Source organism: Chlorella variabilis (assembly GCF_000147415.1).
Source record: "Chlorella variabilis unplaced genomic scaffold CHLNCscaffold_26, whole genome shotgun sequence".
Taxonomy (NCBI): Eukaryota; Viridiplantae; Chlorophyta; class Trebouxiophyceae; order Chlorellales; family Chlorellaceae; genus Chlorella; species Chlorella variabilis.
Window position 1 is genome coordinate 445383 of NW_005435062.1, and position 16012 is coordinate 461394.

General features: G+C 58.8%; 4 protein-coding genes across 4 annotated transcripts; 2 read left to right on the forward strand and 2 right to left on the reverse strand.

The window, feature by feature from the left end:
• Window positions 1–50: 50 nt before the first annotated feature.
• CHLNCDRAFT_32941 (hypothetical protein) lies at window positions 51–3917 on the forward strand. The gene is made up of 14 exons (XM_005843837.1): window positions 51–415; window positions 518–629; window positions 799–993; window positions 1174–1385; window positions 1515–1611; window positions 1725–1830; window positions 1948–2105; window positions 2308–2463; window positions 2545–2709; window positions 2810–2938; window positions 3023–3147; window positions 3287–3400; window positions 3505–3667; window positions 3780–3917. The coding sequence occupies exons 3-14, from the start codon at window positions 823–825 to the stop codon at window positions 3861–3863; spliced, it is 1680 nt and encodes a 559-aa protein (XP_005843899.1). The 5' UTR covers window positions 51–415; window positions 518–629; window positions 799–822; the 3' UTR covers window positions 3864–3917.
• A 59-nt stretch (window positions 3918–3976) lies between these two features.
• On the reverse strand, window positions 3977–4192 carry CHLNCDRAFT_27455 (hypothetical protein; the record flags this gene model as incomplete). The annotated part of the gene is made up of 1 exon (XM_005843900.1): window positions 3977–4192. A coding segment is annotated over one exon (216 nt), but the record flags the coding sequence as incomplete, so codon positions are not given.
• Window positions 4193–4947: 755 nt separating this feature from the next.
• CHLNCDRAFT_37276 (hypothetical protein) lies at window positions 4948–7385 on the reverse strand (the record flags this gene model as incomplete). The annotated part of the gene is made up of 11 exons (XM_005843901.1): window positions 7188–7385; window positions 6888–7054; window positions 6685–6766; window positions 6396–6559; window positions 6152–6300; window positions 5900–6073; window positions 5684–5802; window positions 5480–5585; window positions 5324–5399; window positions 5142–5213; window positions 4948–5044 (listed from the first exon to the last, which is right to left on the reverse strand). The coding sequence occupies exons 1-11, from the start codon at window positions 7263–7265 to the stop codon at window positions 4948–4950; spliced, it is 1284 nt and encodes a 427-aa protein (XP_005843963.1). The 5' UTR covers window positions 7266–7385.
• A 3760-nt stretch (window positions 7386–11145) lies between these two features.
• On the forward strand, window positions 11146–15469 carry CHLNCDRAFT_139763 (hypothetical protein; the record flags this gene model as incomplete). The annotated part of the gene is made up of 13 exons (XM_005843838.1): window positions 11146–11498; window positions 11773–11980; window positions 12112–12171; window positions 12269–12387; window positions 12484–12694; window positions 13099–13357; window positions 13494–13698; window positions 13857–13955; window positions 14129–14270; window positions 14401–14508; window positions 14630–14711; window positions 14826–14953; window positions 15395–15469. 13 exons carry the CDS (start codon window positions 11146–11148, stop codon window positions 15467–15469), a joined length of 2049 nt encoding a protein of 682 aa, XP_005843900.1.
• Window positions 15470–16012: the final 543 nt, after the last annotated feature.

The window sequence follows — 16012 nt, forward strand, 5'->3', positions numbered from 1 at the left end:
ATTTTGCCACCCTCCCACACGCCCTCCGATCGGTTATAGCATTGATGGGTCCGAAGTCAGGCGGGCCCAAGAAGCTCGTGGTGAAGCTCAGGGAGGCTCCTTCGATCACGCACCCCGAAAATGACAAACAGAGGGACCACCTCCGGGCGGCCGTCAGGGCTATTCAGGCTCGCTCCAACAATACGCAGCGCACTCTAGAGGTGTTCAGCTTGGAGGAGCTGTTCAGCAGCGTGCAGACGCAAGTGGAGGCGCAGCAGGGTCCTGCGCTGCACGCCCTGCTGGGCGACGAGTTCGGCAGCTGTGCGGCGGCAGAAGTGGCGGCACTGGCGTCGCACCTGGCGCTGGACACCACCACCTTTCTGCAGCGGCTTGTGGCCCTGTGGGAGCACTATTCCCACCACCTCGACCTGATCAGGCCAGTAGCACTGCCTACGGCAGCCACGCCAGTGCACTGGTGGCACTCTGCCCGCAGCCCATTCAACCACCCACTCTGCATCGCCCTGCTCTTGCCTTGCAGGCAGGTGTTTCTGTACCTGGACCGTGCCTATGTGGTCAGCAACCCCGGGACGCTCAACGTGTTCCAGCTGGGCCTGCATCAGCTGCGCTGCCAGCTGCAGGCGCTGCCACATGTGCGGGAGGGCGGTGGAATCTCTGTTGCCCGCCATGCATTGCACTTTCTGGACTTTGTCTTGCGGTTTGCACTTGAATGCTGCATCTTCTCGAGGCTCATGGTTCAATGCCATGCCTGTCTGCCGCTTCTCCAACCTTTTACACAGCTACCTGCGATGCCTTGCACAGGTGCACCAGCGAATAGTGGATAGCATGCTGCAGCTTGTAGAGGCGGAACGCAGCGGCGAGGCAGTCAACCGTTACCTGCTCAAGCACACAGTGGCCATGCTCACCAATCTGCGGCTGTACGAGGATGGGGCACGCGACATGCTGCTCAGCAGTGCCATACAGTACTACAACCGCGAAGGAAGCAGTTTGATTAATGTGCGGCAGGGCATGTGGTGGGGGTGCATTTCACATTTACGCTGCTGGCTTTGCCTGCTGCACATTTTGCGACACATCGGGTCGCTGTGAGAACTTTTGACCCCCGATGGCAGGGATGATCTTGAATGCAGTTGCACTAACACCAGGCGGATCTGCTTGCCACCTCCCTTCCTGCCGCAGGAGCTGGAGCTTGCCGCCTACCTTGTGCACTGTGAGCGGCGGCTGGCAGAAGAGTTCAACCGCTGCGAGGCGTATCTGGGGTTCGCACTTCGTAAACCGCTGAAAGACATTCTCGACCAATGCCTGCTGGAGGCGCACATGAGCAGCATCTTAGACAGCAGCATGCGGCTGCTGGCGTCCTGCCAGGAGCAGGACCTTGGACGGCTATACAGGTTGGTTGGAAATGTGATGACAGAGGCAACAAGTGAAAGGAGCGGTTCACGGCCATTTTTATGTGTTTTGCCCACACATTAAAATGCCCATCTGCAAACAGCAAGCCTTGCTGCACTTTTCTTGTGCAGCATGTGCGCTCGAATAGGCGCATTGCAAGGGCTGCGGCTTGTTTTCCGCGATTACATCAGGACTGCTGGGTCTGCTGTGGTGATGGATGAGCACAAGGTGGGTTGGCCGGATAGAGTGGTCGATGCACATGCTTTGTTGGCTTTCCAATATCAAAATTGATCCATTTGATTCCGTTACGTGATGGGTGGCCGTTCTGCTTTGCTCTGTAGGAGGAGGAGATGGTGTCGCGCATGCTGAAGTTCCGTGCGGACATGCTGTCTGTTCTACGCAACAGCTTCGCCAACCATGCCGAGTTTGCCCAGGCACTGAAGGAGGGTGAGCGTCAATGGATTGGAATGCTTTTGGAATGTGTATGCACACTCCAAGGTAACGGAGGCAGAGGCAAACATCTGCACATACTTGCCAGCACATACTTGCCTGTGGCAACTGCAGGGTTCGAGGCCTGCTTGAATTCCCGCACAGACAAGCCAGCCGAGCTGATAGCTAGGTATTTGGACAGCATTCTGCGGCGCGGCAGCAAGGCGGGGGCACAGGAAAGCAGCCTGGAGGAAGTGTTGGATGCGGCGCTGGCGCTGTTCCGCTACGTCCAGGTGAAAGGGAAGGGCCTGTCAACCTCGGTTTTCCCCTGATGCCCCTTTCACCCTGCTGCCTCGCCCCCGCTGAGCTGCTGGGCGTCAGGCAGGGTCTGTCTGCCCGCAGATAGTCGGGCCCAGTCCCGCCCACTCGCTGAGCGCCTGGAGCTGTACATAATCACTCACATGTGTCCTTTGTGGGCCCCATTCCATTCACCAGGGCAAGGACATCTTCGCCGCGTATTTCAAGCGTATCATGTCGCGCCGGCTGCTCATGGGCCGGAGTGCCAGCATGGATGCGGAGAAGCTGTGCATATCAAAGATCAAGGCAGAATGTGGACCCCAGTTCACAAACCAGCTAGAAGGGATGCTCAAGGTATGTTGGGATGCCCTGCGATTTGGTATCCATGTTCTATTTCTTTTGACTAGGTCCGCTGCTCCTATATTGTGTTATCAGGATATTGAGATCTCAAGCGATATCATGTCCGGCTTCAAGCATTACATTGCAGCGAAGCCAGGGAGCATTGTGGACATGAATGTGCTGGTCCTCACCAGCGGCTTCTGGCCCAGCTACCGTGCTTTTGACTGTCTGCTGCCGACTGAGCTGGTTCGGGCTCAGAAGGTCGGTGCTCAGGAGCAACCTGTGTTTCTACAACGACCTGGCTGTTTCCTGTGTATGCAATATGTGCTTTTTTATCTTTGCTACCCATGCTCGTCTGCAGGAGTTTGCAGAATACTATCTTTCAAAGCACGGCGGTCGAAAGCTGGCATGGCACAGCACCTCTAGCAACTGCGTAGTGCGAGCGCAGTTCCCGATGGGAGTGAAAGAGCTGCAGGCATCGTTGCACCAGGTGCGTGCATGACAAATGCTGCGGTGCGTCTCGAAATACAGGCACGGCTGGACCTTTTTCACTACAACTATTCTGACAACGCAGGCCACCGTTCTGCTGCTGTTCAATGAGAGCGAGCAGCTGACGTTTAGCGAAATTCAGGCAGCTCTCAAATTGGAAGATAGCGAGCTGCGGCGCACTCTGGCCAGCTTGTCGTTGGCGAAAGAAAAGTGAGGGTGGTGATGGTGTGGGTGGGGTGGGGCGACGTGTATACCACTGCGATTATTCCCAACAACTTCCAATGATTCCTACTTGCACCGCATTTGTGATGGATCTCTACTCAACAGTGTTATGTGTGTGTTCCTGCAGGGTGCTGCGCAAGGAGCCGGCCAGCGCTGAAATCGGCCCCCAGGATGTGTTCAAGTTCAATGAGGCCTACACCTCACGGCTCTTCCGTGTTAAGATCAACAACCTGCAGATGCAGTGAGTGCCGGGCTTGACGTTGTGGCGCACTATCGCCACCAAACCTACTTCCATTGCATCAGCGCAGGTACTCAAAGGCACACAATTCAAATTGTCACCTGCAGTGACAGCGATGAGGACAGCAAGAAGACCAACGAGCAGGTGCTGCAGGACCGCTTCCATCAGATAGACGCTGCCATTGTGCGCATCATGAAGATGCGCAAGTCGCTCAGCCACAACCTACTCCTGGGCGAGCTGGCCTCGCAGCTGCGCTTCCCCACGGGGCAGGTGAGCAGCAGAGATGCTTGCAGGGGCGTTTGCTCACCAGCTGACCGCAGCGGGAGCACAATGCATTGTTTGATGACTTTTACCACCAAAAGTTGCCTTTATTGTGATGCAGGCAGATGTGAAGAAGCGCATAGAGTCACTGATCGACAGAGAATATTTGCAGCGCGTGGAGCATGGCTACGAGTACTTGGCATGACTCCACAAAAAATGCAAGATGCTTGCAAAAACAATGTAAGATGCTTGCCAATTCGATATTCATAATTGTTAGTTGAATAGGTCATGGGGTTACATGGATGATGTTTCAATAAATTATGGATGGTGGTACTTGCAGGCGGGCCCAAACTTGCATTCACCCGTCTTTTGATAGAATGTGCACACTGGCTGGCCAGGGCGCACGGGCAGGCCCCGGGGGTTGAGGCGGACTGCAAACTCCGCTGGATGGTGGTACTTGCACAGCTCCCCGAACCGGCAATGGCCGGTCTTCTGGTAAAAATCACACACTGGCTGTCCAGGACGCTGAGGGAATAGTGCCACGCTTCCCTGCTCGTCTTGCACTATGCTCACTGCACATGAGACCGATGAAACCAAACCGCAGTGTCAGGCCAGCACTACGCAGCAGGCGCGTGCACTCTGGGCTTGAGTGCATGCGTGGGCTGACCTGGGGCAATGTCGTGTTCAGGCAGTGAAGGCTCCAGCAGCAGCCCTGGTGGCAGGCGAGACCCTCGTGCAGGCCGTGCTCCACTTGCCGGAGCAGATGCCAGCTGCTGCATGGGTGTGGGCGTGCTGCTGCTGGGTGCCCCCCCGCCATTCGACGTCAACTGGCCGGATGCTGCCCCCGTCTGCCGCTCCAATGGCTCATGGTGCACTTGCTCCAACAGCTTGGCAGGCGTTGTGCCTACCTCCGCAGACGGCAGTGGAGACACCTTAGGTGCAAATGCCACCGCCGCCGCTGCGGCGCTTGCTGCCGCAGATGCGTGCTTTGCAGCCTGTATGGCAGCGTCTGCTGCCAATAGCGGGTCCACAACAGGTGCCATACTGCTCTGCGTCGACTCATCTAATCGAGCCGCCTGCTGAAGCCTGCTGCTGCTCCCCATGGCCGCTGCATCTGCTGCGAGCAGAGGCTGGCAAATTGATCGTGGTGCCATGTGATCCAAGAGAGCAGCTGCTTCAGCTGGGAAGTAGGGCTGCACACGCAAGCCGGGGGTCGACCAGCAGCAACCAGTCGACAGAGATAGGAGTGGTCAGCGGCACCCATCAGGTTGCACTCGTGGTTCCCATTGCTATGCTGCTGCACCATGCAGCCGCACCTGGAAGACGTGTTCCTGTGAGCACCACTTGAGCATGAAGTAGTAGCAAGTCATCAGCAAGCCGGGGTACCTGCATTAGATGCCAAGTGGACCATTTTGCCATGTTGCGAGGACAGGCAGGCAAAACATAGGGGCACAATCGTCTTGTTCCTGGCTGGCGGACCAACCTGCCCGCAAAGTAGCCCAGGAAGCCGCCGGGCAGGGGCCCAATCTTCTTCTGCAGGTCTGCCGGGAGCTCTCTGCAATGGCCAGGCATGGTGTGTGTGGGGGGGCGCGCGCGCGAGTGCGAGTGCGCATGCTGCACAATATGTTGTGCTCAAGATCACCCCTCTTTGCTTCAGCTGGGCACCTGAAGTGGTTGTGCTTATTGCGAATGACTCGAAGAAGGTCACGCAGGCTGCTGTAGCTATACTTGCGATACTTCCCTGCAAGGCAGGTTGCCCCGTTTGCTAGGAAGCCGCTGGAGGCTGTAATCACACCTGAAAGGTGCAGTCTCGCTGCTTACCCAAGTTGTTCACTAGGCCACTATCCATCAATGCTGCCCAGCTGCCACCAGAGCCAAAAGCATCTTGTGTACAGCACTCCAGCGCCTCGTACATCGTGCGGTCCTCCTGACCATGAGAAAAAGCGAACCTGACAAGTTTAAACTCGCATGAAATGTGAACAGAGGCGATGCATGTACACAGCTCAAGTGCAGCTGCATGCGCACCGCACGGTCTTCGCCCTCAACGCGGTCGGAGACCGCGATCAAAAAGGCTAGCCGCTGTGGCGCTGGCCACCACACTGGATGTACCATCACGGAATGCATGGCGGGTCGGCAATCTGGATCTGCAGGAAAAAGAATGCTATCAGAAAGCTGATATGGCAGAAAGCTGATATGGCAGAGTAGAAACCAAGGACCCAAAAGGGTCAATACCATGGCCACCTTGAGGCTCGCAGCAGCCGCGAATCAAGTTGACTGCCTCCGGAAGGTGCCGCACATGCTTCAGGTTTAGGCGCAGCTGTAGAATGTTGGGGTCTCGCTCGTACAGCTCGCCAAAGGGGTGCTGCCCTCCCGTCAGGCAGTAGTGCAGCAGCAGGCCAAAAGCAAAGACATCAACTGCACAGGATGTGTGGACGTGGGTAGTTCAGTTCATCGAGCATCCGCTGCCTCAGCCACCCACTTGCAGAACCTTACCTGAATTGGTTTGCCGTGCAGTGCCGCCGCTACGACTAATTAACTGCTCCGGCGCTTGCCACCCGCTGCTGCCTCCAGATCCAACTGACTCGAAGCTGAGTTGCTCAGGCACAAGTCGCTTGCTGAGACCCATGTCCGAGAGTTTTGCCCTGTATGTCAGCCAGAAGCACACCTGCTTAGGGTTTGCTGCGCCACTCAGACAACTTCCTATTCACATGAAGAGCAGGCAGGAAAGTTTGCCCACCTTCCGCTCTCAGTCAGCAGGACATTCTGCGGCTTCAGGTCGCGGTGCACAATGCCGCGCTCGTGCAGCGCTGCCACCCCATGGCCAATGTCAGCGGCAATCTGATATGCAAACGACGTGGGCTTGCCATCGGGCCCAACAAACTTGCGCCGCACTGCCTCACTCTGCAACAATGAACTATGAGTTGAATGGCATGGCTACCGACCGGAACAGGAAGCTGCACTGGGGGGTGGAGAGGCAGAGCAGCATGAAGTCAGCCCGAACCCAGAAGCATCAACTGCGCATTCACCTGCATGGCATCACTCAGAGTGGCTTTACACTTCTCCAGCGCCATGTACACAAACTCGTGATCCTCTTCCATGGCAAAGCACCTACAACATGTTTGCAAACAAGTTTTGTATCAGCATGCAATTCCAAAGAGCACGAGGCAGCACTGGCCGCACACATGCGCACCACGTTGGCGCCGCGTCATGGTACAAAGCGGCTGCCTACCTGACAATGTTCGGGTGCTCATCCGCCAGAATCAAGGCGTTGATTTCCTTCCGTGCCATCTCGTAGAACTGCCGCAGCATGCGCTTCACTGCCACGGGTCGACCATCCAGCTCGCCTGAGAAGACAACTGTCCCCCCGCTGCCATACCCCAGCACACCAGGCCCGACCTGCAGGGAGACACAGCTGCAGCTTGGAAAAGCTGAAAAATGCTTTAGCGGAGCAGGATATAATGTCCGGGATGAGCAACATGCATGGCGGCACAAACGGAAGGCATAGTGGCAAAACTGAAATTGCACTCGCCCGCATGCGCCCAACCAAGATGACACCATCTTTGACTTGCCGAGCCTGAATGGCGGGGTTTGTCAATCCATCTGCCATGGCTGAGCTGCTGGGCAGGCTGTCGTCCTCTTGGTGTCCAAGCTGTGGCTCGTGAAGGGAAGCCGTCAAGCCACCCACCGAGGGTGCCTGCTGGCCTTTCACGTCCAGCAATGCCGCTTGCTGCATCAAACCCTTGACATGGTTGCTTAACTGTTGATGGTGTGGCTGACGTTTGCTGTTGCCACCCTTTCGCCGACCCTTGCTGCTGGGGGTCCCAGCTTGGATTGCAGTGCTCTGGCTGCTTGGTGCAGCCACAATCACCGACTGCTGCTGCTGCTGGGTGGTCGCTGCTTGTCGCCGCAGTGTCCATGCCACCACAATCACTGATGCTGTGGCTCCCAGTGCTGTGCCTGCAAGGAGCACAACCCAGCTGCCAAGCCGCTTCTCCTCTAGCTGCCTCTGGGTGAGAGGGACTGCTGCCGAGCCGTTTGCTGATGACGGCAGCAGCAGGAGGCTGCTGGCACTATACCGCTGCACAACATGCACGCCAAGCACGGTGGATGCACAGTAGCCAGAGTCGAAGGCCATGGGCTTGCACTGCAAAGACGCATGTTGGATCAGCTGACCTCCATCAGCTGACTGGCGCCGCTGATGCTGATGGAAGAGTTCCAGTGCCCCATCTTGGGCGCTATCCATAATCTGCCGCTCCCGCACCAGCTGCTGCTCTGTGGCATCTGGCATCTGGCATTGCCCTCCCCCAGCTGCCCCTGCTCCTTTTTCTGCACTGGCGGCCTCAAATGTGAGGTGCGCTGCGGGGATGCCAAACAAGCTGCCCTTCTGCGCCACCAACACCACAGCATCGCTTTCTGCTCCGCTGCCTGGGCCGACACTTGCGTCGGCAGGAGTGGGCAGCAGGGCAGCATATGCAACCGCGGCGGAGGCTGGCGCCATGCCCTGCTGCTGCCGAGGGCTTAACAAGTTGACACCGCTGTTGGCCAGGTAAGCAGCCAAGGGCAGCGCATCAAACCGGTGCAACCACTGCTCCCAGCCGTCCCCTGCAATACAGAGGGACGCAGTCAGGCATCCTCATGCACTTTACCAGTTTGCTTCATTTCAGCAGCTCGTGCCACACACAGGTGCAACAACCAAACCACTGCACCCACAGTAGCAACATCGCCCAACATCTTTCCTGGGTGCGTGCAGCGCAGGGAGAAGTCGGGCCCCACAAGCAGTCTGATGTCTGCAGGCGCGATGTGTGCTTCGGGCTGCTGGGGCAGGGCTTCTGCGCTGCCAAGCACACCTGCAACATGAGCAGGACACAATAAATGACCCGAGTTTGAGAGCGGTCTTGCATAGTACATCGTGAGCTGTCGCAATCAATCGCAAACCTCTGTCGTCCACGTCGCCAAACTGCCACACTTCCAGGTCGGACATTTGATTCACCCGCCCCCACGTCACATTCCACTGGAGGCCATACTGCGCCAGGAGGGGCGCATGCAGCTGCATTGACTTCAGCAACCAGTGGCATCCAGTGGCAGGTGGTAAGGAGGCAAGCAACTTTGCGGAAACACATACAGGCATCACAGAGGAGCGAACCTTGCCTGCGGGTGTACTGATCGCAGGATATAATCCTTGCGCCCAATGACAACCACACTGCTCAGCTCAGTGTCAAGGCCAGACTCTGCACCTGCAGCGCGCAAGGGAAGACGCGGCGCACTGGGCACCCCGCTAGTGGGCACTAACTTGGCACAATTCTGAGCGATAAAGCACGCTCTCTGCAGTCATGTTGCGGATGCCCAAACGCTTCACAATATGGCGTACGGGGCAGAAGGTGTACAGGTGTATCACCTAAGGTGGCAGCATCCAGCTGGCCAAGCTCGCCATCAAAATCATACACGGTTCTGCAAGAGGAACTTGCGATTACCCTTAAAAATCGGTGAAAGGAAGCCAGCATGTACAGTGGCACAAATGCAACATCTCACCTGATCAACTGTCCGGTCCTGCCATCCAGAACAAACACTGAAGTGTGCTGGCTGCCCATTAGCATGTTGCCATCCATCGTGCTGACCGGGCTCTGATTGACCAGCTCAGACACGCTGACTGGTAGCCTCTGCACGACCAGAACCAGAAACGGAAAAGCGAGCTGCCAGCGCATGAAGAGCGAAGAAGCACATAGCACGCACGCATCTTTTTGGGGGTAGGCAGCCAGGCGACACATTGTGCCTGTGCCTGGTGTGCGACTGGCTTGCCTGTATGCTTGGGCTGCCACCATCTGTGGCAAGGTAGGTAGCATACAGGCCCCCATCTGTGCCAGGAAAAATGCTGCCCACGCTGTGCAAGTCTCTGACATCTGCATCCCAACCACAGCAGCACCTCGCAACTCAGCGGTGAACAGTGACGTCCAGCAGGGGCAGGGAAAGGCGAGAGCCTCCTACTTACCATTGTCTGCCAAGCGCGCTGAGGAGGCAGCCCCTATGCGCGCTGCATCATGATAATTGGTAGACGACAGCAATGGAGCACCACTGTCGAACGTCCAGAGCTCGACGCCGGTGTGCTTGTCCAGCGCGACCAGCTGGCCATTGGCCAAGCTCACCAGCAGCGTGCGGTCCCGGCTGCACTCAATCAGCCAGAGTGCCACAGGTGGGGCACGACTGAGGCCTAGACGACAAACACAGCACTGCAACAAATCGTAGAGCAGCATAGCGGCGGCGGTAGGTGTGGCGGCGACCCCAGAACGCCCGCCACCCCCCCCACCTGGCGCGGCGCACGGCGGGCAGTTGCTGATGCTGCTGCTTCACTGGTTGGGATGCTGCCACCGCCAGGAGAAGGAGCACACAGGCGAGTTTCATCGGAGCGCCCAGCAGAGTGTCACATTTGAAAGGGGACTCAGTGTTCATGAAACCCGGGGGGTTTCAGGTGGAGGAGCATCGAAGGTGTCGCTAAGCTGTACAAAAGCAAAATTCGTTGTACCAACGTGGCGACGGCTTTTCTCTGCTATCAAAAGTGATCCAAGCACGCCGAAACTCTGTCGAGCTTGGTGAGGCAGCGACCTGCCGGGACCTTGACGCTGGCAACTCCTGCCGCAGGAGCCCGAGAACCGCGACGGCTGCCAGCATCTCCTGCAAGGTCTGAGCACAGCTGGGGCCTCTGGCAGGTCGGACCTCGCTTTGCCGCCATCACCGCAGGTGGGCCACCGCCGCATTTGGCCGCCGCCGCCTTCTGCCTGCCTAGTCACGTGACAGCTCTTTTGTGCGCACCTTTTGGGATTCAATACTTTAAGGGTGTGAAGGTGGCTGGACCGGGTGGTTTGTCATGATATATTCAGCAAAAATTAGGAGTTCGCTTCTCACTATTGGTTGATGTTGCCGCGCAGGGGGGGTCACAGGTTTTAGCGCTCTTGTGATCCAACCATTTAGACATTTAGACACTGAAGGTTCGGTGCCCTACTGCTCTTGAGCAGCAGCAGGAGCAGCAGCAGCAGCAGCAGTTGATGTGGGCCAGGTAGTTGGAGGACTCGGCCTGTCCAACCGTTGATTGCATATTGCCATTTTTTTCCGGATGCTTGTAGGTGGTGCAGCCCACCGTGGAAGGATCCACATTTGAAGCTTGAGGCCCAACTGCGATGCAATGGATGCAGCAGCGATTCTAGAAAAGGCATTAGCTGCCATAGATGATCTGGATCAAGCTTCAGCGTGTGCGATTTGCCACGAAACAATTCAAACGCCTCTCATTTTCAATCAGTGTGGGCACGTTTTCTGCAGCAGATGCATCCGACAAAACCTCTCGTTTCAGGAGAAGAGCGGGCAGCCGAGTTGTCCAACTTGCAGGTAGCAACAGATGTTGTCTGCACTGCCATTTGAGTTCTTCATTTTATTCAACAGCTGACTGCCTCTTTTGCAGGAAGACATGCAACTCGAGCGATTTGCATGTTGATCACGGGATGTTGCAACTCACAGCGGCCTGGATTGCGGCCCGTCCGCTGCTGCGGGCGGCTGTGGCAGCAGCAGCCCAGACAGGAGCAGCCCAGGGAGCGCAGGAGGAGAGGAGGCGGCAGCCTGTCAAGAAGCGGCGCGCCTCGCTGCAGCACGCACCCGTGGATGCTGGTGGCGGCAGCGGCGCACCGGCCGCCACACGGCGGCGCACGGGACAAGTGTTGGTGCGGGATGGCAGCAGCCAAGACGGAAGCAGCGAGCCAGAGGCCACCAGCATGAGCGAGGATGACGGCGACAGCAGTAGCCTGGGAGGCGACGGTGCCAGTCCCGACATAAGCCAGTCCCCCAAGCGGCAGCACCGGTCTGGGCCATGCAGCAAGCGTGCGGATGGCAAACGAGGAGTGGGCGAGGGCGCAAGACAGCCTGCCGGACTGCAGCGCCAGCAGACCGACGCGGCAGGGTCGGTGGCAGCAGACACGCCGACGGGATTTGTGCGCTGCCCCGTTTGCAGGTACATTTGCAGCATGCGCTTTCGTCTGCTTGCGAAATGCCCAGCTCTTTGTTCCCACCAGCTGCTGCTCCAGCACATCATGCCAATCTCATTCTTCTCCCCCCCGCTGCCGCTGCCGCCGCAGCCGCTCAGTTCCCAGGTTCTACATCAACTCCCACGTGGATCAGTGCCTGGCAAATGCCGGCGGCCAGCACTGCGGCCCAGCAGGCGGCACTTCTACCTGGCTGCCGCTGCCGGTACCGGCCAAGATTGTCCCCAGTTTTGCCTCGGAGAAGAGTCTGCGCCAGATGCTGAAGAAGTATTCGCTGCCCACCGACGGCAAGAAGAAGGTGGTCAGGGCTGCCGGGTGCAGGGTATTAAGAGGCTGCGAGAGGGTCTGCCGCTGCCGTCAGGCAGAGGAGAGGCACAGGACGCCTTGCCTGGGGCACGGACGTGCTGCATGTGTGCCCATTTGCACATACAGGAGCTGCTGGAGCGGTACAGCAACATGAGGTTGGCTGTGCAGATGGCCAACGACAAGCAGGTAGCGCTGGCGTGGGAGAAGCGGGAAGCGGTGCAGTTTGGGCCCTGGGCGTCAGCAACGCTGGCTACAGCCTTGTGTGCTGCATTCGCCTATGCAGGAGCGCACCAGCTACGAGCGGCTGGCCAAGAGGGTCGTGCAGCAGGAGCGGCAAAGCACGGTGTTGAAGTTGCTACCGGGAGTCGGCAAGGTGATAGCCGACACATCGACACGTGCCGGGTCCGCTGGCATGGCAGCAGCGGCAGCGGCAGCAGCACCAAAGGCCGCTGGGGAGGGTGAGCAGGCAGGCTGTGAAGCCGTCCTGTTTGGCTGCAGCTTTGCGCAGCTAATAGAAGTCACTCGTAAGCGGGATGCTGGCATGAAGGCTGCCAGCGCAGCAGCTGCGGCCGCCCGCCCCTCTCGCCGCGAGTATGGTGCAGGAGCAGCGCCAGCAGTACCAGCAGGGCCAGCGGCGGCAGAGGCGGCAGAACAGCCGTCGCTGGACGGTGGCGAGGCCATGTGGGACGAGGGGGACCCGCTAACACAGGTGCAAGAGCCTGAGCGAATGGAGCAAGAGCAGCAGGAGCCCAACAGCCAGCAGGCAGTAGCTCAGGGCTGTGCAGTCAGGGAGCAGCAGCAGCATGCTGCATAGCTTATATAATTGCAAGATTCCCCTTCCTTTGAAGCCAATCACAATGCAAGCGCGAACCGGATTCCATCATATAATCCCGCTTTCCTCCCGACTTTATCCTCATCCAGTCCCTCGGGCGAGTTGTTTGTAAACCAAGTTTTGCCGTGTTTACAACCAGTGTTGCATCTAAAGAAGAAGGTGTGTACATTTGCTGCGAAAGTTGTTGCTCCGCGGGAGCTCTTCACGAAAGCCCCGGGCCCAGTGGGAGAGCGCCTCTTAGAGGTGTAATTGTACCCATGCTTCCCGCCCCTGCGCCGCAGATGGCTTCGACTGCTGCCGCTCGCTGCTCCGCCACGAGCGGCGTCGCCGCCGCCGCCAGCAGGCGTGGGGTCAGCCACCTGGCCTCACCCCGCACCAACCCCCTGCGCACAGCTGCCGCGCAGCGCAGTGCCGGGCACCGTGCGTCGCTGGCGGTGCAGGCCGTTGCTGCACCCCCTGCGCCCGCTGCCAATGCCTCGCGCCCCAAGGCCCTGGCCGAGCAGGACAAGAGCCTGCAGAAGCCCACCGTCGTCATCACCGGTGAGCGGCACAGGCTCGAGGGTTGCCGACCCGATGCACTCATCCTGCAACCGCCCGCCGCCAAGTCGACACACACATCCCGTTCGGCAGTGCTCACTCACGTTGTGCGCCCCCCTTTCCCGATCACTGCTTGCAGGCGCCTCCTCCGGCCTGGGCCTGAACGCTGCCAACTCCCTGGCGCAGAGCGGTGACTGGCACGTCATCATGGCCTGCCGCGACTTTGCCAAGGCGGAGAAGGCGGCACAGAAGCTGGGCATGCCCAAGGGCTCCTACACTGTCATGCACCTGGACCTGGCCTCCCTGGAGAGCGTGCGGCAGTTTGTGCAGAACTTCAAGAACAGGTGCGCACTGTTCGCGCCACGGCGGCAGCTGTTTTCTGTCCTCGGCAGACTGGCCTGTCCAGGCGCACGCGCGGTCCTGCAACTTCGATCAAGCGCCCATGTGATGGTTCGCACCCCGCTTTTTTCCAGCCTAAACCTGCCACCCTGCCCCTGTGCAGCGGCCGCCGCCTGGACGCCCTGGTGGCCAACGCCGCGGTGTACCTGCCCACCGCCAAGGAGCCCACCTTCACCGCCGACGGCTTTGAGCTGTCTGTGGGGTGAGCCAAGGCACTGGCCACATGCAGCAGTTGGCCAGGTCCCCGCGTGGTGGTGGGCCATGTTTTGAGGGTGCCCAACCAATCCAGCATGCTTGCCTTCAACAGCCATTCGCTTCACACATGCGCGATGGGCACCCACTCGTGCCTGCTGGATGCCCCATTCTATGCCGCAGCACCAACCACCTGGGCCACTTCCTGCTGGTCAACCTGCTGCTGGACGACCTGAAGCAGGCGCCCGCCAACAACCCCGCCGGCAAGCCCCGCTGCATCATCGTCGGCTCCATCACTGGCAACACCAACACGCTGGCAGGCAACGTGCCTCCAAAGGCAAGCCCGTGCGGCGCACATGCCCATGCGACGCCCATTCATACCGCCTTCTCCGTCGCAGGTGCCACGTGCACGCTCCGTGTTGCCTCTCATCCACTCACCCTGCTGCTCCCCGCAGGCCGACCTGGGCGACCTGCGCGGCCTGAGCACCGGCCTGGATGGCCGCAACAGCTCCATGATCAATGGCGGCGAGTTTGACGGCGCCAAGGCGTACAAGGACTCCAAGGTGCAGGCTTGGCGGCGGTTGCCTGGATCAGGGTGCATCAGCCTGCCTGCCCCTCGAGGTGGTTTGTGCCACAGCGGCATCCTTCCTTACCGCCGTGCCACCCCTTGCTTAACTGCTGCAGGTCTGCAACATGCTCACCATGCGCCAGCTGCACCAGCGGTACCACGAGTCCACCGGCATCACGTTTGCATCGCTCTACCCCGGTGACTGCGCAGCCCGCAGTGCAGCGCGTTTGATGGGCTGTGCCTTGCTCACAGGGGTCTCACGGGCTCGTTGTGGCTGAACGACGCTTGCTGATTGTCCCGTGTTGGCTGCAGGCTGCATCGCGGAGACCGGCCTCTTCCGCAACCACATTGGCCTCTTCCGCACCCTGTTCCCGCCGTTTCAGAAGTTTATCACCAAGGGCTACGTCAGCGAGGCTGAGGCTGGCCGGCGCCTGGCGCAGGTGGGGTGGGTGGGTGCGGGGGCACCGAAGTGCGCTGGAGCATGGGCTGAGCTGCTGCCTGTGCTCAATTTGGCGGCTTGCCCTCTTTACTGGTTGAAGGTTGTTTCGGACCCGAGCTTGGCCAACAGCGGCGTGTACTGGTCATGGGATAACGACAAGTAAGCAGAGAGCGAGCAGGGCTCAGCATCCCTGCCTGTGCTGCTTCCTCAGCCGCAACCTTCGCATCCGCGCCTGCTAACGTGCTGCCGCCGCCGCGCTCGCCCAACAACAGGTCCTCGCTCTGGTTCGACAGTGTGGATGGCGCCTTGGAGAACCGTCTCAGCGAGGAGGCAAGTAGCAGGGCAACGCATATTGGCCCCCCAAACCTAGTGGTCAGGTTTGGCACGCACCCCCCCCCCCCCCCCTTCTCAACTCGACCCCTCGTGGCTCTGCTCTGTGCAGGCAAGCAACATGGAGAAGGCCAAGAAGCTGTGGAGCATGTCGTGCAAGCTGGTGAATTTGGAGGACAAGGAGTGAAGCCGTCGGATGCGGTCATCAGCCTGCACCCTAAATGCAACCCGAATACACAATGTCTGAATCATAACATGCTTCTGTCTCCCCTCATCAGATGCCCCCCCCCCATTTTTCCTGTTAGTAATATTTGATTGCGGTCGATCCCATTCCATTTTCCAGCCTGCTGATTGGCATGAGCATGTCTCTGCGGGGGGCGCTAGTTTTTCCTTTCCCGTGAAGTTGATGTGGTCTCGTCGAGTAACACAGAATGTTCACCTTAGCTCATTCAAAACACCGTCCAGTAGATCGAGACTAGGATCATTTTGGTTCGGATGGGTGTGCGACGGCACTGACGGTGCGGTCGCTTTGGCGCCCGTCTCCCTGGTAAAGCGCACTGGGGTACAACTGCAAGTTCAGGAATGCACGCAAGACATTGGTGACCCAACTCGTGCACCAACCAGATGATCTGGTCCAGATCCAGGCGACTACCTGGCCAGCCAGACGGGCGCGCTGTGGCGGCGCGCTGTGGCGGCAAGCTCAGCTGGTCGACTGGCGCGTCTCCCCCCG

What these genes read in the sequence shown, in the direction of transcription:
- CHLNCDRAFT_32941 (XM_005843837.1), top strand. Translation starts at nt 823, where the DNA reads ATGCTGCAGCTTGTAGAGGCGGAACGCAGCGGCGAGGCAGTCAACCGT. An exon ending in TGGTGATGGATGAGCACAAG is followed by an intron (nt 1,612 to 1,724) that starts GTGGGTTGGCCG and finishes TTTGCTCTGTAG; the next exon opens with GAGGAGGAGATGGTGTCGCG. An exon ending in AGCTAGAAGGGATGCTCAAG is followed by an intron (nt 2,464 to 2,544) that starts GTATGTTGGGAT and finishes TTGTGTTATCAG; the next exon opens with GATATTGAGATCTCAAGCGA.